Consider the following 23,346-nt stretch of genomic DNA (forward strand, 5'->3'; position numbering starts at 1 on the left):
TAACAAGCAATAACAACTCCAGCAAATCAGCATATTATAATTATTTCTGAAAGAAGATTAGAGTAATGATGCTGAAAATAAAGACTTTTGATTAAATAATTACATTTTAAATGATAATAAAATAGAAAATATCTACCTTGTAAATAACAGATTTCACAGTGGTTTTGGTTTGTTTGATGAAATGAATGCAGCCTTGGAAAACCACATAAGGTGAGAATAAGTGTGCCTAAACTAATTAGGGAACCACAATTTTTTTAATGAGAACCAACAAACCTAATGAATCGATTTACTTTTATCATGTAAAAATAATAATGAGTCAGATCAGGAACATGCATGTAATGACCATTTTGATTTCTAGCTGATTTTTTAGGTACAACAATTGGTCGACTGGGCAGCACAAGACAACTGGAAAGTATGAATCGTAAGTAAGATCTTTTCTGTCACATGAAGGGAGATATAACAAGCCAAAAGGCATTCCTTAAAACTTGCATTTTCAACACTCAACTATCAGACTCCTCTGACAGAAAGATGAAACACTGAGAGAGAAAGACAGAGAGAAAGGGGGGAGAGAGAGTGCTTCTCACTTCTTATATCAATAAAACCTCATTTGCTCACAGGGGACGACGCTCAAATACAGTGCTTAAATATTTAATCCCATACACACCAATTTAAGAAACCTGATTATGTAAATGGCTCCTCTATGAGAGACATTACGTCCTGAAATCAAATGATGTAGACTCTGCTTTGAAACATTATTTAGGGAATAAGGAATGGCGTGCATGTTTAAATATATCTGTGTGGGCATAAATACTTAACTAAACACGGTAGAAGTGGGCGACGAAGAACATTCCTGGAGGACAATCGTTTTCTTTACTGAGCTACAAGATCAGATGTCATACACTACAACAACATTCATAACCACAGAAAACAAAATAAAAACTAAAAAATAAATTCATTTATTTAATATATTTGATCTAATTTTAAGTTACACTGTAAAAAATTCTGGGTTCAACACAAATCCTTCATGTTGTCCCATCAAAAAGTGGATTGGACATAAAACAATAAAGTCCCCCCCCCCCCCAAAAAAAAAAAAAAACCTCAGGAAATGTGTTGTTTCAATTCATTTTAAATAAGTAGGTTAAACAAGCAGCAAAAGTACTTTTTTGAGTGTAAATAAAATAAAATAAAATAAAATAAAATAAAATAAAATTAAATTAAATTAAATTAAATAAAATTAAATTAAATTAAATTAAATTAAATTAAATTAAATTAAATTAAATTAAATTAAATTAAATTAAATTAAATTAAATTACATTAAATTAAATTAAATTAAATTAGTTCTTCCTAAGTTCATAGTTCTTCCTGTGTTGGCCTGGATATCCTCTGGGTGCTTATGTTTCCCAAATGTGACTTGAATAAACACATACTGCTGCGGTTTGAAATGCTGCCTTTTGAAAGCCAACATAAAGTGCAGAACTGTTACAAATTAAGTCCTTTTTTTAGAACAAAGCATACAATCTCCATATACACATCCAAAAACACCCCAAAGTGATAATAAATAGGTGTATGGTTTTTGTTAGGATGACAAAAAATGTGCGAGAATGAAATATTGGAAAATCTGGAATGTGAGGCTTGAAGAAAAAAAAAATCAAAAATTGAGCAAATCATCAATAAAGTCGAATAATTAAAAATAATTAAAAATAATAAAAAATATAATAAAAAAATCTAAAATTATGAAAATCATCAATAAAGTTGAATAATTAAAAATAATTAAAAATATAATAAAAAAAATAAAAATTGAGTAATCCTCTATAAAGTTGAATAATCAAATATAATTAAAATAATTAAATATCAATAAAGTTCTTAAAAAGGCTCAACAGTGCGACCATTTCACTCACATTTGTGACTAAAAATAGATCTGCGCTTTTTTTTATAACCTCGATTGGTGACTTAATTCACTTGGTCACAGTAAAACAACATGTTCTTCACACTAAGTTATGATGTATTACGTTGACAATATATTGTGACTGAAGGACATAATGACGCTGTCAACAACAGCACATACTATTTACTTCATGTTCAGCGGTCTTTACATTGTTTGGTATACGTGAGCAACGGAAGACACCGAATAGCAGCAGCACCATTAGCAATGCATATTACCAAATCAAAGTTTGGTATCACTTTATTTTGATGGTCCCTTTAACACGTTTTTACAGGCCAACTAGCTCTCATTAGACAATAAGTAGACTGATAGGTTGGGGTTAGGGTTAGTGTAAGTTGACATGTACTTGCAAAGTTTCTTATAGTCAGTTAAATGTCTGTTGCATGAGCAGTAGCAGCAGATATTAAGCAGACAGCCTACTAATACTCAAATGAGAAGTAATTAGCATGGAGTTGCAAAATGTGCAATAGGGACCGTCAAAATAATGTGTTATCAAAAAGTTTATTTTAATATACAGTAGGAAATTTACAAAATATCTTCAGTGAATATACACTCTAAAAAACATGGGGATTTTTTTCTACCCAAATCTATAGGTTGAGGCATTTGGGTAATTTTTGGGGGTTATTTTCAGAGTCTTGTGTAGTTTCAACCCAGCTCTTTGGGTCAAATCAACTAATAGCAGGAACTGACTGGGATACCACATATTATGTACTAGTTTGTGTAAATGCAATGAAAATAGTGTAACATAAATGCAGATTCCTTGCATTTTAAAATTATTAAAATGAGATTTATGCTCATAGCAGCCCTTAGTCTGACCTTTCTGAATTTAAAAATTTCTAACTAGCACCTTTTGTACACCCATAATCAAAGCTGCACATCCCCCACCGTACTTCAGTGATGCAGAGTCAAAACAACACAATTGCTGGGTCATCTTTCGCAGACATTTTTGGATCAAAATAACCTAGTATTTACATAAAAATAAACAATTAAACAACCCATTTATGGGGTTAAAAATAATAACCCAATTACTTGGGTTAATTTAACCCCTGATGTGTTCTGTCCATACCTGTCAAAATTGGGACGTGAAAATACGGGATATGCCCACCATAATAAGGGATCCAACCCCCACGCAACCATAAGTCTGACTTTCGCTCCGCTTTATATCGCGAGTACAGAATCCGTTTGGGAAACAGCGTCTACTTATCACTATGGAGTGCGTCAGCTGACAGTCATGCACCATTATATGACTGTTTTAGGGATTGCATATGAAGGGTGACAGCACCTGTAATGAAAAGGAAGGGGAATTGCGCCGTTTTTATATTTATTTCTAAGCCTTTTAGTGCCTAAACAAAGCAAAAGCACAGAACAGACTCACATAGAACAAGGGACGGCCCTGGTGGTTCGGCGGTGTGGGTTGCATATAGGAAGGCTCGGCTCTTTGATGTTTATTTGCCACCCTTCACTGTAAAAAATAAATCCGTAAAATTTACGTAAAAAAAACGGCAGCTGTGGTTGCCAGTACTTTACCGTTAAAAACACGGTACAAACCGTAAAAGTCATTTTTCATTTTTACATTAAATTACCGTATTTTATTAATTTATAGAGGTAATATGTCTGTATTTTGAATGACCAACATCTACACATCTTTTGTTACACAGTCAGACACGTTAGCACACCCACATGCAGGTGGTGATGAGAAAGTTACAAAATGAGCCAATGCTCATCACAATTAATTTTTCCCACAAGCAGAAAAGAGTATCAGCATATAGAAGGTGCTTAGTGTCATTCACACAGCTACTAAACACCAGTATGGTAACACGCATAAAATTAAAGTCATGAAATAAACATTGTTTATCAACATTAGATGTAACATAAATCTCTAATGTACATAACTGATGGGGAAACAACTAAAAAGATCCATAGTAATGTCAACAAAAAGCATAAAAAGTTATGTGCCATGCAGGGAATTCTGGGAAAGTCAATTTATGGTTATTCGCTGTATATGTTAAGGAAACATACCGTTAACAAGGTTACGGATTTGTACTGTAGCATTTTTACAGTTTTTTACCGTTGAAATCACGGCCATTTTTTATAGTGTTCAGAGAAACGCTGAAAATACGGGAGAAATACGGGAAAATACCTTTACAGGATGATAGTGGGATAGAACTGTAAAATACGGGAGAATCACGGGAAAAGCGGGAGGGTTGACAGGTATGGTTCTGTCCTATATTTACCCAGCAACCTAATTTGGGTAGTTTTTAACCCCGTGTTTTTTAGAGTGTAAACAGAATCTTATTGTAATAATTTTACATAAAAGCTAAAATCAATCAATTTTCCAAAATTAAAACCTTGCAACACAAAACTGACTTTATGCTCCAATCGTTATCTGGTATAAGTCATTAAATCTGTTGAACTGTCCAACAATAAAGCAACTATTGTCACCAAACAGAACTGACTTTGCTTTCAAACAGGTTTTCCTGAGCACTCCCACAGCCGTCCATAATCTAGCAGAGAGATTCCCAACCCAAACTCATGCCATGCTCTGCTGAGATACTAAAACAGCACAACAATGTGTGGCCACAGAGCCACAGTGTTTACTCTTTTCACCCAAATCATCCCACAAACATCGTCCCTACAGTCTCCGCACATTAAACTGACCAGCAGATAAACTAAGCAGCATGGCCAGAACTCATTTCTTGAAGTCACTCCATTAGCTCAATGGAGCCGCAAGCTTTAACGAAGCTGCTAAAGTTCTGGCAAAGGACTGAACCCCCCAGGTCTTCTCCGCAGGGGTCTTCAGGAGCCTGGCAGACAGCCGCACAACCACCATCAACAGCAATTTCAAGCCTTCGCTCCCCACAGACGTGCCTGATTATTCCAAGTCGCACTCCTCAGGAATGTGACACTGCATTAGTACTTCATCCAACGAGACGCTCCAGAGACAGCCTTTCCATCGCGCTCCTATCAATGAGCTTATAAAGCAGCCCGATTGCTCACAAACACCCACATGTCAGAGATGAAGCGTGTAAACCGCAATGACACGCTACGAGGGCGATCAGCACGCGCTCAGAGCGGATAGATGTGGGTTATTAAGGACAAAATATATGTTAAGTTTAAATGAATAGGATAGACAATGCCCTTACTCAAAGACAAAACTATTAATAGACACATTTGGTCACTCCATAAGCTGTCAGGTGTTATAATATCGAATGTCTGATCTTCAACCCGAGCTGCCGATCGTCTTTACGTCCAGAGAAGTTGCCGTCAGATGAACTGAGGTGTCATGCAGTGTTAGCGATGGCAAAAACTTAACCCACATAAACAAAACAATGGTGCTGACAGGATCTCTTACATAAATCCTGAGCACAGTCGTATTTCAGGGCTCAGTTCGCCCGGCGAACGGCAGCACAACAGCTGCTTTTCACAACTGCACATCCAGACGGAAAGGCAGGTCTAATTCATGACACATTCTTTCTGATGTTCAGCAAGAGAAAAAAACAAAAAACAAAACAAAGAAGCATGCGGATGAATGGATGCGTGAGATGTACTCACCTAAGAGCATGGTTAAAGTGTGGCTGAGTGTGTGTGCAGGGTTTTAGGTGCTGCTGGTGAGGGTTTCTGTGCCGGTCAAGCTCAGTGATGAAGCACTCGTGCGGGAGCAGTCCGAGCGATACAGCGCTGACAGAGAGAGAATACACTCTGAACGCGTGCTGCTCTCAGCTGAGACCAAACCGAGAGAGGGAGAGAGAGAGAGGGAGGGAGAGAGAGAGAGTGAGAGAGAGAGTCTACCCAGAGACGGAGTCGGCAGATGCGGCTCCCACAGTCCCTCTGAGCGTGGAGGAATAGGGAAAATCTGGGTCGCTGCACTGTGGATGTGGCATGAGAAGCTGTGTAAAATCAGCCAAGCAGCTGATCAGACAGGGTTTTGGCTGATCTGCTTTGGAAATCGTGCACCTGGCTGTGATTCAGCTGTTAGGAATCTGGATCTCGTAAATCAGGGGCAATCCCAGGCTCACGCTGGAGCACAGACTGGTCACTTAAAAAAATATATAGAAAGATTTGAGCTTTGAGTCCTATATAGAGACTCCAAATGGGATTTGGATGAAATGTTAAGCAAAATGGAACAAAGAAAGTATGAAGGGAAAGTCTAGGCAAACATAAATCTTACTTTACTTGCATGTTTTTGAATGCAGTGGTGAGTAAATAATTCAATTCAATTCAAACTTATTTGTGTAGTGCTTTTCACAATAATTATTGTTTCAAAGCTATACTATACACTAAAAAAATCCATAATTTTACGGTTTATTTCCGGCAGCTGGTGTGCCGAAAAAAATTCTGTAATTTAATTTTGGTTATTTTAAGATTCAGTCATTTGAAGAAGTTAAAAAAAAAACTTTAAGGTTAAACTAAAAGGTTATTAGTTATCAGAACTTTATTAGTTACTAATAACTTTACTAGCTTTACTAACTTTAACTATTAACTAGTAACTAAGCAATTAGTAACTAAGTTTAACTAACTTTGCTAACTTTGCCTTTAACTATTCACTAGTTCCTGTTTTAAAATGTGGAGGTACTGTTAGTTTTATGCATCATCTGCATTTTGAAGCCATACATTGTTTTATTTAACAGCGAGGACCACAATGGAAACAAGCCCAGTGTGTGTTTTTATCCTCAACAGTTTTTATTTCAAAATGTATGGAATAATTCAATTCAACTAATAGCTTTTAACAGTTAAAGTTATTATATATCTATCAGTGCCAATAGCCCAGTGGTACTGTGTGCTGACAAATAGCACCGACGTACTCACAGCGTCCTGAGTTCGATTCCCGGCTCAATGTCCTTTGCCGATCCTTCCCCCTTCTCTGCTCACAATGCTTTTTTTGTCTTAAATATCTACTATCCTATCACAAAAAGGAGAAAAACCCCTAAAAACAATTAGATGAAAAAAAAGTTATCATATATCTAAACATAGTTAAAGTATATACAATTGAAATCAGAATTATTAGCCCCCTTGAATTTTTAGCCCCCGTTTATTTTTTCCCTGTTTTCTGTTTAATGGAGAGCAAATTTTTTTCAACACATTTCTAAACATAATAGTTTTAATAACTCATTTCTGTTAACCAACTTATTTTATCTTTGTCATGATGACAGTAAGTAATATTTGACTAGATATTTTTCAAGACACTTCTATACAGCCAAAAGTGACATTTAAAGGCTAAACTAGGATAAGTAGGTTAACTAGGCAGGTTAGGGTAATTAAACAAGTTATTGTATAACGATGGTTTGTTCTATAGACTATCAAAAAAATAATAATAATAATTAGCTTGAAAGGGGTTAATAATTTTGACCTTAAAATGGTGTTTAAAAAAATAAAAACTGCTTTTATTCTAGCCAAAATAAAACAAAGACTTTCTCCAGAGGAAAAAATATTATCAGACATACTGTGAAAATTTCCTTGCTCTGTTAAACATAATTTGGGAAATATTTTTAAAAAATAATAATAATTCTGACCTTAACTGTAGGTGATGTCTATGTGTACAGTTTAAAGTGTATCCATTTATTAAGTGTATTTGTTGTCCTTAATAATGACAAAATTGAACAATAGCGGGTGAACTATCACCCAAATTGTGTTGTGCTATAATGGAACTTTTTGTTTTTAGTGTATAATAATTGGAAATCATTAAAAATGCCAGGATGTAATTATGAGTTTCCACAGTTTTACACTGTTTATTGGCCAACAGATCCATAATATTGATTTATTCACTTGTTCCAAAGTGAGTTTCTTTCTTCTGTTGAACACAATGAAACCGGTCGGCACCTACTACCATATTATTTTCTACCCACTATTAATGTCAATGGCTACCAATTTACACCATAGTTCAAAATGTCTTTTATATTTGACCACATTTGTGTGTTTTTTTTTACTGCGAGTAAAAGGTGGTGTTTATGCCAAACCATGAGAAAACATCAAACATATTTAAATGTGCTCAGTCAGCATGTTAAATCAAAGTTTTAAAAAATCTGTTTTTAAATTTAACTAAATTCTGAGTTCATGTATTCTTTCTAATAACTGATTTATTTTATCTTTGCCATGATGACAGTATATAATGTTTGACTAGATATTTTTCAAGACACTTCTATACAGCTTAAAGTGACATTTAAAGGCTTAACCAGTTTAATTAGGTTAACTAGGCAGGTTAGGGTAATTAGGCAAGTTATTGTATAACAACGGTTTGTTCTATAGACTATCGAAAAAAATATATAGCTTAAAGGGGCTAATAATTTTGACCTTAAAATAGCTATAAAAAATATAAAAACTGCTTTTATATAAACAAATTTAATAAAAAAACTTTCTCCAAAAGAAAAAAAAAATATTATCAAACATACTGTACATACTGTGCAAAACATTAGTTTTGTTACTTATCATGCACCGAATATCCTTTGTTGTGCAATTTGTCTTAACCATATTAAGAAACATACGGTTTTCCCAACCATATTAAGGCGTTCTGTTTACAGAATTTATTCAGTGTTTTTGTCACCAAACATTCTGCGTAGGAATAGATTTGTTAATTAATTTAAGTGATGAAATGTCAGTGCTGTGTTTTGTATCCTGTGATTTGTTTATTGTGTTTCTGTTTTCCATTGGGAAAGTGTAAACAGTTGCTACTGCCATTTCATGTTGAATTGCACCAACAACACTGTTTCGTAAACTAATTCTGACTGATTCAATAGTCCCTTTCACACAGTGATACCGGTAAATATCTGGAAAATTTTCAGAATGACTTTACCAGTAAATTCAAAAAAGTGCTGTTTACACAGGCGAGGACGTTACAGAATTTTGCCAGAAAAGAGCCTTCACACATCCACTCCAAAATAGCGGTAAATTCTGACATCATTAATCAGAGATGAGCTCTAAACGGCTGCGCTTGTGTTTGTAAACATTTGCCTACATCACAAACTCTGTGGATGGATCAGTGTTGTGAACAACTTCGATGAAAACATATAGAGAAACACTTTCGCATGTCGAGATGTACATGATATGTGTGTGTGCTGGCGCTCACAGGCTGTTTCACGGGCACATGCAAAGCTTGAAGGTAAACAAACAATGGCTTATGATAAGCATATTATCGATAATTATTTACATGGTTGCCATTAAGATGAACATAGACGTAATTGCGTCTGACTGTTGTGATTGGCTAAAGCAGATGTCTCACTTCAGCACGTTCTAGACGTGCACGCGCTCTCTTTCCGGCAATCTTCCTTCTGCGTTCACACAGCGCAGCATTCCGGCAAATTACCGGTAAAGTTACAACTTCTCTTTCCGGAAAATAGCCAGAACGAATTTACAGGTTTTTTTTTCAAAAAAGGGCCTGTTCACACATAAAGTACACACCTTTCTGGAAAATTGTATGTGTGAAAGGGGTTCATGTTTACTGTCGGCACAATTGATAAAACTCAATTCAAATAAATTCAGTTAGGTCAACTGAAAATTTCTGATACATCTATGACTTATCATAAAGACCCAAAATTACTATATCATATTAAACTCTGCTGCTATTTTGTGATTTCCGCCAAGATTTTACCTACCCAAATTTAAAAGCCTCCCAAATCCACATGCAGAGGTGTAAATGCAAAAATTTGGTATCATTTTAAAGAAAACCCTTTGAATTTTCATAAAACACTATTGAAAGTGTTTAAAATAACTGTATATGTTGTCTGTGTTATAATAAACACCTAAAAAAAGAGGCGCTTTTTGTATTTTTTTTTTATAAACTCAAATTTGAGAGTGTCCCTTTTAGGTTCCGTGTAGTCTGTAATTAATTTTTTTGGTTCCTGCACATGTCTGTAATCATAGAAAAAAAAGAAAAAGGTCTTCACCATAATCTATGCAAAAGTTATTGCATTCCAACTGATGAGAGGTGCTGTACAAGCCACAGAGACCGATCCTTGTTTTCATATTTCACTATTCTTTTGTTTGATCAAACATAATTCACTGTTTGGACCACATCAGACATATAAAAGGATTACTTATGCACATCACCTCAAAAACAGAGGAGAATGGCCCTGAAGGGTACAGCATAAGGTAAGAGATGACAGCTGTCTGTGCTATCTGGGGCTGCTTATTAATCATAAATGTATTGTTTACATTTCTGCGCCATGGAAACACCACAATTTATTCAACAACTGTTTGGCATATGAATTTAATTCAGTAAAAAGAATGCTAGAACTGTATGAGCACCGGCAAGAGCTTTCATTTGAGCTATAACTTGTACATGTGTCTCATATGAAAAAATATGAAAATGAAGCAATCTAAAATACCTAGCTCGGGTATCCAAAATACTGTGTATTTAAGAGTAAGTATCTTTTATACAGTAGAATAAAAACCAAAGTGATGCATATGTGCATAAAATATAGATTCTACACTTTCAAATGACCACTTACGAGGGTCTGGTGCAACGCTAGCCCTTTAAATTTGAAAGCGAAAGTCGATGACGTCACGAACCCAGTACCGGGTCCGCAGAGTTCAAGTGGTTGAAGCCTTGGAAAAGATTTGATTTTGAAAAAAAAAAAAGTTTTATGCTCACCAAGGTTAAATCAAAAACAGTCAAATAATAATATTGTAAAATTGTATTAAACTTTAAAGCAACATTTTTAAATTTTACTTGATTTTAAGATTAATTTTAGCTTCTGAAATCATTGTAAATTCTTAACTCGGTGGTCAATAAACAAGTCTTCGTTTTAAAAATGTTGCGGCACATAGTATTTTACACAACCTGTTGATTTCTTTTCTGACTTTTGTTAACAATGTAAAAGTATTTACCCACCTATCTGCTGTGTCCAAAAAAAACCCAGTAACCTTGACAAAGTAAAGACTCAGTAAATACTAGCAAACAACGAAAACCTCAGAACAGATCTGCACATCATCCAACAAGATAAACGACGCTGTCAACAATGTAAACAAAACAAAATCGTGACTTGTGCTGCAGCGAAGTGCCGCATATGAAGAGAAATCATAATGTGATTCTGTCACAGGAGACCCTGTATGTGCACATATGCCAACAGTGCTAACAAAACCAGAAGAAAATCCGACCACACAGTGACTTCATGAAAGAAACGCTCTCTGAACGTGTGTATATATAAAGTCACAGGTGGAGAGGAGGTGCAAAACTGGGGATGAAACATCTGTGAGTGGGCTTTTTTTTCACGTCTCAAAGCCCTTCATCTGGTGTCGAGTTTCTCATGGAACATTTTAAAAAGAAATTACACAGAATGCTCTTAGGATTAAGTTACTCTTCTGGCTTGTGATGAGTACAAGACCACACATCTAAGAGTACAACAGTTCACGACATGTAAATCCGAAGGCTTACAAAGGAGAGACAGACAGGATAATGGGTGGATCAAGGGTGGAGAACAATGTTGGTTGGGTAAGTTACTTCAAAAAAATGTATTCATAATTAATTACTTTATTACAATTGTATTTAAATTACCTAACTTACTAAATTGTCTGGAAAGTAACTTAGTACTCAATTAGTAACTGAATATGTATAGACAAAAACAATTAAACTCTTAAACCTTTAGAATTTAGGCAAACAGGAACTTTTAGTTGCGTTTAAAACAAAACAATGAAACATATTTAATCTGTGTATAAAAACACTAAACATTTTAAATGAATGACGCCATAATTCATACGCACCATATATTAATACACATTTCTAAACACTTCATTGTTTCTGAAGAACGTGCAAATGTTGGACAAATCTAACAGTCTTTAATTGAAAAATTATAAACTAGATTTAAAATTATACAAGTTTATATTAGTGCTGGGCAAATATGAATCATGATTAATCACATCCAAAATAAAGGTTTGTTTTGATATAAGTGCGTTTACTGTGTATATTTAGTATGTTTATAAAAATACAGACAGATATACACACATTTCAGAAAATGTTTAACTATAGATAGAATGATTAATAATAATAATAATATTAATAATTCCTTACATTTATATAGTGCATTTCTGGACACAAATCGCTTTACACTTTGGGGGGAATCTTCTCATCCACCACCAGTGTGCAGCATCCACCTGGATGACGCGATGGCAGCCATATTGCGCCAGACTGCACACCACACACCAGCTGAATGATGGAGAGGAGACAGAGTGATCAAGCTGATTATGATATGTGGATGTTCTTTTTTAAAATTTTATTTATTATTGTTTTTTTTTTTACCTTTAATTGAAAAAGGACAGTGGAGATTTCAGACAGGAAAGTACTGGGAGCAGAGAGAAGGAAAGGATTTGCGAAGGACCTCGAGCCAAGAATCGATCTCGGGTCACCGTGAGCACCATGGTGTTCTACGTCGGTGCAGTTAATCACTTGGCTATTGGCGCCAACATGATATGTAGATGGTTAGGAGGCCATGATGGGCAGAGGCCAGTGGGCGAATTTGTCAAGGATGCCAGGGTTAAACCCCTACTCTTTTTTTGAAGGACAATCTCGGATTATTGACGACCACAGAGAGTGAGGACCTTAATGTCTCATCAGAAAGACTGCACCCACTGAGCAGTTTAGAGTACCCTTCACTATACTGGGGCATTAGGACTGCAGGTTGAGCGCCCCCTCTGGCCTCACTAACACCACTTCCGGCAGCAACCTAGCTTTCCTATGTGGTGTCCCATCCACGTACTGACCAGGCGCAGCCCTGATTTTGCTTTAGCGGGCGACCATGTGAGAGTTGATACTTACAGTTGTAAATTGTTAATTTAACATTGCGATATTTTTTTTTATATATTGTGACATGAATGTTATTTCACCAGATCACTAGAATATCTCTATTTGGAAGGAATTTATAATGTTAAAACAATTGGGATGATTCTGCAGTGGCAGGGCATCTCCATAAAATCTAATAAACAATTTATAACATTTTTGGTGTCCCCTGACACATTTTTGTTGCTGTTTGTGCTATTAGCAGTGCATTTCTGTACATGCATGTGTTTAGTCAGAGATTGATGAATTAATGTTTACTATTTGCATCTGCATAAAATCTAATGAACAATTTATAAACTTTTTGGGGTCCCCTGACACATTTTCATTGTGGTCTGTGCTATTTGTTGTGTGCTTCTACATTTGCATGTGTTGTTTGTATTTACACTCATAATCTATAAATACATTCAGGAAAAAGATACAATTAAAATAAAGTGTTTTATCGTGTCCCGAATCCAACACAATTCAAATACAGTTACTGAATGATAAAATTTTAATAATTCAATACAATTAATTGTACTTAAGGTTACAAATGGTACAATTTATTATACCTGATACAATCACATGCATCAAAAACAAACTCTCAACATATAAACTCTACATTGCATATATCTTGCGATGTGACTATTGCAAATGATCACATTGTGATATTGATGCTGAAACTATATATTAAGCAGCCCTAATCTATATGATACAAATAATTTATAGAATTAATTAACTATGTGACAAAATTAGTTTTTGTTTTGTTTCTATGTATGTCTACAGCTATGTTTCAATCCAAAAATGTGAATGAACTTTATGCGCAAAACTGGAATATCACATAAAAGACGTGTTAATAAAGCAGCGTTTCCATCCAACAAGTCGAAGTGAAAAAAAAAGCCACTTCCTGATTATCTGGCACCAAACATCAACAGTAAAAATGTAATTTGCTGCAGTAGGAGAAGCTGCGTCAATCTTTTCTTCATGTAATAAATTACATGCACCTTAGAAGGCAATCCTGACACGCAGTGAACGCGAGGTGGCGTTTAAAGGTGTCAGACATAGAACACAGACGCTCTTGATTCTGGAGGTCATTAATAATAGAACTACACTAATACTTAAACGGTAAGGCATTTTAGAATGACCAAATCAACATTTCAGATGTTTTACAATATGCTATGCCTGCTGGTTTGTCCATTTACACACATTTTTATCATCACATGATCTCATAGCAAGATCACATGACTTTTTTTAATTTACATACTGGAATTTGTTCAGTAAAAGTGTTTTCATCATAGTTTATGTGCATCTTTTCTTATCGAATAAAAAGTTTATCCTACTAAGTTATGCGCATACATTTTTATGAGCATTTTCAAAATGTATGCACATCATGGCGTTTCCATCAATAATTTTTTATGCGCATATCCAAAATGCACATGAAATTAGGTGGATGGAAACGTAGCTTATGTTTGTGTAACACATATACACAACAATAATATATATAACAGACAAGTCAAAACAAACTTTTATTTTGGATGCGATTAATTACAATTAATCTTAGCCCAGCACTAATTAATATGCAAATCATCTGAATAACAAAAATACACATAAAATTACTCTGCATCTCTGTGTTTACCCTGTTTTGTCATTAACTAATTACTCAATGTTGTTTTTCTTAAGCTTATCCAGTTGTGTTGATAAATAATACAAGTTCTTCTTTTGTTAAAAAACTACTCGACAGAAGTGCAATACAGTAACTGTAATGAAATTACCTAGAAATGAAAAGTAATCCCATACTTTTTTTCCAGTGTAATTTAATTACAGTACCTAATTACTTTGTAACTAAAAACCCCAACACTGCAGAGAACAAAACGTCAAAAACCCCTCCTACTTTCACACAACCTCCTTTTTGAAGTGCAAAAGGTTTAGTTTCAAGCACGTTCATAGGTCACTCAGACATACCAAACATATTATTTTAGCGCCTTAGATTAGGTTGCAGAGGTAATAAAGGTTACAGTGAGCTGACAAACCTGCGAAAGCAGAGGCAATTTCCGTCTCCTCCTTTGTGGAAATGCACTTCGGAGAACAAAGGTTCGCGATTCTCCCAACGCCCATCACGACAAATATTACCAGCGATGTCCACAGAGTCCAGGAGGTTATGAGGGTGACGCTCCCTCCCGTCCTGGACGTGCGGATGTGATTTACAGGGACAGAGACAGCGGCATCTGTTTGCAACATTTCAGCAACTGGAAGTTTGTCTCCTTCTCTGGTTACAGTGCTGGATTGAGAGGCCTTACAAGCGCTGATCACTTAGCAGACTGCCTCCATTACGTGCTCAATACTACTCTAACCTTTCTCTGTTTACAACAACATGCAAAGCTAAGGGGGAACTATAAATATATCAAGCGCATCAAGGATTCTTTCCGTTGACAGCACAATGCAGTCTTGAATTCAGAGCATTGCGTAGTGTTAAAGGTGAAGCGTGTTGTTTCTGTCCCAGAAATTAATTGCTTAAAGGGAGAGTTCACTCCAAAAACATTGAAATGCTTTCAAATTCTTTCTGCCTCATGTCTTTAAGACTTTCGTAACACAAATTGAGATGCAGCGATTTTAATGACACCGCTTAGTGATTTTATTTTTCACATGACTTGAATTTGAAAGCTTGACTGATGTGAATTTATTGCATGATGTTTTAGAGAGATTTCAATCTCTCAGTTTTAATTAAAATAAGTTTAATCATCACTCAAAAAATTACTTTTGCGGCTTGTTTAAACTTTTTTAAACGGGTTTAAGTTTTTAAAGTTGTTTTTGAGACAATCTACTTCAGGGGTGTTCAAACTCATTTCTGGACAACTGGTTTCCTGCAGATTTTAGCTCCGACTTGCCTCAACACACCTACAAGGATGTTTCTAGAAAGTCTAGTAGGGGCTTAATTAGCTAACCCAGGTGTGTCTGATTGGGGTTGGAACTAAGCTTTGCAGGGCACCGGCCCTCCAGGACCGAGTTTGGACACCCCTGACCTACTTGGTTTATGTTGAATTCACTTAAATTTGTAAGAACTTTCATTTTGATTAAGTTAAACCAGAGTGCCTTCAAACCTGTTGATTGATTGTTTGTTTTGTTCCGAAATAGGGATTGAAATTGTTACAATGTTTATTTTTGTTCTTGGTGCAGTTTGCTTACACACAGCAAAGCTTCTAAACGGACTAATATAGTTAAAACAAGTACTGTGCAAGTAAACTCTCCTTATGTTGGTAAGAGTTTCAGGGTTAATTTGTCCCATGGATTCTGCTCAGCTGTCATACGTGGTTATTTTAAATTATGATTATGAGCAATATATATATATATATATATAAAGTGAAAAGGTGCACTTTAGTTTTGACACCCACAAACACAGTCAGAGAGGTAAGATTGTCTATTGTCAAGGGTTGTAAAAATCGACTCATTAAATCAATCAATCTATTAAAAATACTTTGGCTAGAATTATGCATTACAGGCTTAAATTATATAGAGAAATACTAGTTGAACGGAGACTGAAGTCAGATCATGAAGCAGATCTTTCTTTTTTTTGAGGTGTCAGTGCAGAAATTAAAAAAATAATAGACCTAATACAAAATATTCTGAGATTAAAATATGGAAAAAATATCAGATCATAATTTCAGTCAATATTTTAAATGGATAAACAGCTCTGTTCATAGACATGGGTCGTCAGTGTTGCATTTATAAATTTTCTGCAATGAAGGTTTTGTTTTCATTTCACCGCGATGAGAGCACAGCTTGCGTGTGTGGATTATAGTGGTCTGCTAACATATGACAAAAATAGGTTTGTAAGCAACTCGAGAACTTTTTAAATCTGGAAACGGTGAAATCCAGATTTGCCACTAGTCTACTTTTAAAAAAAAAAGACGTGGTTCCAATTCGTGTTGATTTTCTTGTCTCTACAGATTTGGTAAGTGTGTGATCAGTGTTCTCTGTTTGTTTATGGTAAAATTAGTTAGTATTGTCAGCAGTACTCTTTACTCTTTACTCATGAAACTCCCCTTTTCATGCAAACCCTTCCCTGTTTCGCTGCAGAACACTCCCACCTAAACAAAGCTGGACTCACCCACTTTCCTGAATTCTTTCAAATTGAAGGTCTGAAAACACCCAGCTGAGATGGGGGTTTTTTATGGCCCTTTAATATTTCAGTATGCTTTCACTTTTGTATTCGACACGAAACGCACATTTACCAGTAGAAATGACATCCCGCCATACTCATAATTCTCCCTTCATTTAGCCGTATATATGGATATTGGCCTACATAACTGTAATGCACTGTGATATAGCCTGGTTCGTTAGTTCGTTGGATCACATTGCTTTCTCACTACAATCGATACGCTCCAGTATTTTTTTCGCACAATTGCGGGATTCACATATGCTAAACAAACCGTGCTAACTTGGCAAACGAGACAGGTTCCAAAGCAATCTCTAGGTGTGAAAGCACCCTTAATCAATTTGTGTTGGGACAACAAAGAAATTGTGCGGATCCCAGCATTTTTTACAGTAATGTTTTAAACAAATAATTATTTTATGGATAGGGCTGGGCGATATGACAAAAATCTTGATTATTCTTTTTCATAATGAACAATAATGATATGTATTTCAATATCAGTTGTTAATGCTTCCAGATTTAAAAGAGTATCCCAACAATGACTGAAGTCACAAAAATGAGAGAGTCTATTAAATAGCATAACTTATTTTCGGTGACCAATAATTTTTGGCGGCCAAAAATTTGGTACATTTCTAAAATCAACACACTTCTAGATTCCCATTGTTGTATGTATCTGCTCTGTGATTGGCTCTTAGAGCAATATAGAGTAAAAAAGTCCAGAGCTTATCATTGTTATCCACATATAGCTTATTGCGATTAGATATAATATCGTTCATTGGCCCAGCCCTACTTATGGGTGTGATTAAATAAGGGTGCGTAAATGATGACAGAAATGTATTATTCCAGATTATATACAGTTTTCACTTTTTATTTTTAACCTAATATGTCTATTTCATTATATTAATCAAAAGCACGTTAAAATGACAAACTTAAAATTAAATTATTCACACTCATAACACACACTGTTTATTTTCTGTTTAACGGAGAGAAGATATAGGCAGGTTAGGGTAATTAGGCAAGTTATTGTATAATGATTGTTTGTTCTGTAGACTATTGAGAAGAAATAAAGCTTAAAGGGGCTAATATTTTTACCTTAAAATGGTGTTTAAAACTTAACTGCTTTTATGTTATATTATTATTTATTTATATTATTATTTATTATTTATATTTTATACTTTCTCCAGAAGAAAAAAATATTATCAGACGGACTGTGAAAATTCTCTTGCTCTGTTAAACATCATTTGGGAAATATAAATAAATAAATAAATGTATTAAATAGGCAGCTAATAATTTAAACTAACAGCATATAAAAAGATTACTTTTCACTTGCTTTGCTTTCACTGTATAAACCAAAACAGTACAAGATGAATCTTTTGTCTTCCAAAAAAGGAAGAAAAACATAGTGTCAGTAGTCCAGCGTTCACTGAAATGCATCCTTGGAAGTGCACAAAGACCATCGGTCCCATTTGTCATTTTATGATTCAGAGTGCTCACAAATAAAGTCTGTGCTCACAGTGTGCATTTGCAGTGCTTTCCTGTCCTTCGCACACTGTTGCAGACTTTACGGGTGACTATTACCCAACAACCCATGTGGTAAAATATAGGATCGTGAGCGCTGAGGGTGCCATTCGGGACATTTTGTAAACTGCTCCATTTCACCTTGGTGCTGTCAAAGACATTCATTTGAGAACTGCTGCCCTAAGCGCTTGTTTGGCCTGTTGTCATTGTGCAGGGTAATACAGCATGTGTGAGTGGTCAGGAAGCGCAGTAAATAATGACTTTCTCTATAAGGACGCTGTCAGACTCAAAGAGTGTAAATAATCTTTTTTTTTTTTTCTTTTCTCTGCTTGGCCAAAAGGGAGTACAGAGGATAAAGGCACACAGCATGAATCGCTTTGTGTTTTCATACAGGGAGTCAATTGCTTCAGATGGCCATAATCTGTTTTATAATATCCAGATTTCAGCTGCCTTTTCCCAGAAGATGGATCAATACGCTTAAAAATAAACAAATGAAAAAAAGAGCATATATCTTAGAACTGAAATGGGAAAAAATGCTTGCCAGACAAAATAAAAGTGTCCCAGAAGTGTATGGAAATGTTCTCACTCACGCATAAAACAATGCAATGCAGGCAAACACCAGCCATAAAACTACACTGTTACATTTAGTTTTTGCAAAAAATTAAAAATTATAGAATATATTAATAAATTTAACTAAATATAAATAAATTAAACACAGAAAGACTGAAGTATTTTTTTTATAAACTTTGTTTCTTGTTGTTTACGCTTTAGAATATTTATATTTGCACTGTAATATCTTTAAATCCAGATTAAAGACACATAAAAACACAAATGCATAACTTTGAAATCCAAATGCTCTATAGGATTGTTAGGCAGCATTAACCAGGGCAACCCGAGCCGGAAACACTTCCCAAAGGCACAAGAACTTGAACGTCAACTAAGTTCATGTTAGGGCTCATTCACACCAAACAAGCATTTGCTTCTAAAAGTGCCTGAAGCTTCGGACTCATTTGCAAAAAAGAACTCAGCATTAAGCATGACAAGGGTATCTGAAAATAATCACTGAGTGCCTTTAAAGAGAAACTTGCAACAAAACCCTACCTTCGATATCTTAATTGGTGCACTGTTGTGGAACTAAGAGTGATAAGCTGCGCTATGAGAAAGTTGAAGATCTTTTAACTTAACACACTAAGGTGGCGCTCACATCTGCAGAGCTTCAAAAGACGCAAGACATGATTCATAGTTCAGTAGAGTGTGGTTTAATTTTCATTGCTGAAAGTTCAACCATTGTAGAGCAAATCCACCGAAGCACAGCTCCACAAGTCCCGATCCAAGCAAGCCAGAGGTGACAGTGGCAGTGACAGAGGAAAAAAAAAACTACACCAATTGACAAAGTGAAGGAAAAAAAAAAAAAACTTGAGAGAAATTAGGCTCATAATAACAGTCACACACATTTATAAAGTAGGGCTGGGTGATTTGGCCTAAAATTCAAATCTTGATTAATTGAACATTTTAACTCGATTATGATCAATTTATATATTTAACAAATTTTGTACAGTAAATATGCTCACATATTACAAGTGAGAGATTTCTAAACGAATAGTCCAGGGATCACCAAACTTGTTCCTGGAGGGCTGGTCTCCTGCAGATTTTAGCTCCAACCCTAATCAAACACACCTGAACTAGCTAATCAAGGTCTTACTAGGGCTGTTTCTCAATATGCGTTCTACAGCGGTCTTGCGTCCTCGTGTTCTCGTGCAACGTCATCATCAGCTGCCTAAGTTTAGTTCCAATACTCAAGACCGCAAGTACGGAGGATGCGTGAAACTTCCCGGATGCGATCTTGATATCGAGGACGCACTGATGCAGACTTGAGCACCGAACTCGCTCTGGAAGTGCAAGAGGTGGGAAGCGCAGCATTTTATTTAGATTTATTATTAAAGTTCAGAGATATCACTTATTTACCTCAGGAGTTTTCCTAAATGAAACGGTGAAAGTAAACATTAACATGAATATCTTAATAAAGGAATAAACACATTAAGGGTGTTTGTTTGCTGAAAATCGTATAAAAATTTGTTTTATTTATATTGTGCAGAGTATATTTATAATGTTTTTATGCAAAGTATATATTTTGAAGAGGGGGACAACAATAAATCGTTGTATGAGTGCTGTAATGTTTAAATAATTTCCATTTAAAACGCGTGAAGGTCATGTGACCATCAGGAAGAACGCAGCATCCCATTTCTCAAAGGACGCATCTCTGCCATCGCGGTCTCCTGAGTTCGTTCTTCCGAGGACACCTGGCAAGACCGCTCTCCACAAGAACGCAAGTCTGTTCTCTGCGTTCTTCAAATTGAGAAACAGCCTAGGTATACTTGAAACTCCCAAGCAGGTGTGTTGAGGCAAGTTGGAGCTAAACCCTGCAGCGACACCCTCCCTCCAGGAACAAGATTGGTGACCCCTAAAATAGTGCATTGATAAGATAAAAAAAAAAAAAGATAAAGTTAAATATGAAAAAAAAATTCAAGAAAACACACATTATTTTAGACTGATTATTGCACATCAGTGTTGAACAATTAAAATTAAAACACACATTGCCTAAAATCAAGTTACTTTTTTCTTATAAAAAAGTTAAAATAAATAACTTGCACATTTGAAAACAAAACTATGTGAAATTTTTAATATTAAAATAAAAAGTGGAAAATAAGCAGTATGTCTTCTAAATAAAATAACTCCTGCATATCCTGTAAATAATATTTTAAACAGTGCATTACTTGAATCTTTTGTAAACAAATATTTTATTGTAAATAATAATTTACAAAATTTTATATTAAGTATAGAGTAGCCTTAACAGAGTAGGGTTACATGACTCCATGCATGTTAGGGAAAGTAATTGAAAAAAATTGACCTAGAAAAACGTGATCAATCATGGGTTCTAAATATCGATTTCGATTACTTTTCGATTAATTGCTCAGCCCTACCGTCAAGCATGTGATTGCATTGAAAAACAATAGAAAAGTAGCATCTTAGAAAGGAAAAAATGCTTTCTCTGTTTCTCTTTATCACAAGGTTCACACAATCTTGGATCCAGCCTGTATCCAAAGCAGGTGGTTCTTGTTGTCATTCATGAGTCAAGAGTACAAGACTGATTAATGGAAAGACCCAAATCTCTGCATAGATCCCTTCGGCTAGTCTGAACACCCGCCCAGTGACTTAACCTGCAACTTCTCCATGGCATATGCTCATCTTACTCAAGCCCCCTCAATGTCTTTTAGACTGCAGCTTTTATAACCATTTATGTTTGGCCAGAGGAGAACTGGGTCTCCTGAGTGAGCCTGGCTTCTCTGCTTTTCATACTTTTTTTTAGTCTATGTTAAGCTGCTTTGACATAATCTACAATGTAAAGGCGCGATGGAAATAAAGATGACGTGACTTGACTATTGGTATCAAATCTGCTATAACATCTGCTATAAGAGATTATTCAAATTGTTGTTTTAAAGATGTGCAAGCAATGCACAAATCCAGTGCACAAGCTTTCACAGCAGGGTGAAGACTATTTGAATGCAAATTAAAAGATTATAAAGTTCATGATAATGACACAAAATGGCAAATATTTTAAATATTTATACGTATATTCAGTGAAATTAGTATTATAGAGTGCAGTTTACACATTTATACTACCGGTCAAAAATGGTCAGTAAGATTTTTAAATGTTTTAAAATAAGTTTATTCTGCTCACCAAGGCCACATTTATTTAATCAAAAATACAGTACAGATTGTAAAATTGTGAAATGTTATTGACAATAAAATAACTATTCAAAAGTAGTTCAGAGTTTAATTTAATCATTTATTCCAGCAATTTTAAAGATGGATTTTCAGCTTCATTACTCCAGTCCTCAAAGTCACACGATCCTTCAGAAATCACTCTAATATCAATTGTTATTATTATTATTAATATTATTATTATTATTATTATTATTACTATTATTATTATTAAAATAAATAAATAATAATAATAATAGTCATCAATGCCTAATAATATAAGTATTATTATTGTTATTATATTAATAATATATAATAATATAATAATAATAATAAAATTATGCAATAATGACTGGAGTAGTAATTTCATTTAAAACTACATACAATAAGTAACAAATAAATTTGTAATAAATATTCAACAATTTAACATTGTTTTACATTTAATAAATGTCACCTTGATAAACAGAATAATGTTATTAAAAAAAAAGAAAAAAAAACTGACCTCAAACGTGTGACCAGTAGTGTATATTTTTAAATGTATTAATTTAGCCAACATTTTGTATCCAAAGCAGCTTAAAATGAGGGATTCAACATAAATAAGTAAAAAAAAAAAGTGATTGATCATTCGCTGACCTTATCCCATATCCATTTCTTGGCGTTTCATTTCAGGCTGAGCAATTATGTCTGTTCTTTTACTCGAGCTTTATCAATAGATCATTTGCTTCATTTCATACTCCATTGGCACATTAAAGCTGAGTGCATGAAGTGACTTAATTTCTTTGCAATTGTTCTCATAGAATATTCATTGTGAAAACAATACCTGCACCATATAGTGCACGCGTATTCATAGCGCTTCACTTTTTCCACATTCTTTTATGTTACAGCCTTATTCCAATATGGATTAAATTCATTTATATCCTCAACATTCTACACACAATACCCCATAATGTCAATGTGAATTTTTTTTTTTTTTTAATTGTCGCAAATTTAGTAAAAATAAAAAACTGATGAATCACATGTACAGAAGTATTCACAGCCTTTGCTCAATACTTTGTTGATGCACCTTTGGCAGCAATTACAGCCTCAAGCCTTTTTAAATATGATGCCACATGGCACACCTATCTTTGGGAATTTTTGCCCATTCCTCTTTGCAGTACCTCTCAAGCTCTATCAGGTTGGATGGGAAGCGACGCTGTACAGCCATTTTCAGATCTCTCCTGAGATGTACAATAG

At 34.9% G+C, this 23,346-nt stretch overlaps 1 protein-coding gene across 17 annotated transcripts in view; it reads right to left on the bottom strand.

Annotated features, from left to right (window-relative positions):
* The window catches only part of znf385b (zinc finger protein 385B), a 299,871-nt gene that overhangs the window by 129,774 nt on the left and 146,751 nt on the right, over positions 1 to 23,346 (bottom strand). For 3 of the 17 annotated variants that reach the window (XR_015498763.1, XR_015498765.1, XM_087266088.1), the window contains exon 1: positions 14,714 to 14,843. The exons of 11 other annotated variants lie outside the window; for them this stretch is intronic. Coding sequence is in view for 2 of the 6 variants with exons in the window: in XM_087266088.1 (XP_087122214.1) it covers positions 14,714 to 14,798 (85 nt within the window). In the remaining 4 variants the exon portion in view is untranslated. Of the gene's footprint in view, positions 1 to 5,494; positions 5,644 to 14,713; positions 14,844 to 23,346 lie in introns of those variants that run through there. 3 more of the 17 variants (XR_015498764.1, XR_015498766.1, XM_087266089.1) reach the window with 1 other exon arrangement.

Source organism: Danio rerio, chromosome 9 (genome assembly GCF_052040795.2).
Source record: "Danio rerio strain M-AB ecotype USA chromosome 9, GRCz13ab, whole genome shotgun sequence".
NCBI lineage: Eukaryota > Metazoa > Chordata > Actinopteri > Cypriniformes > Danionidae > Danio > Danio rerio.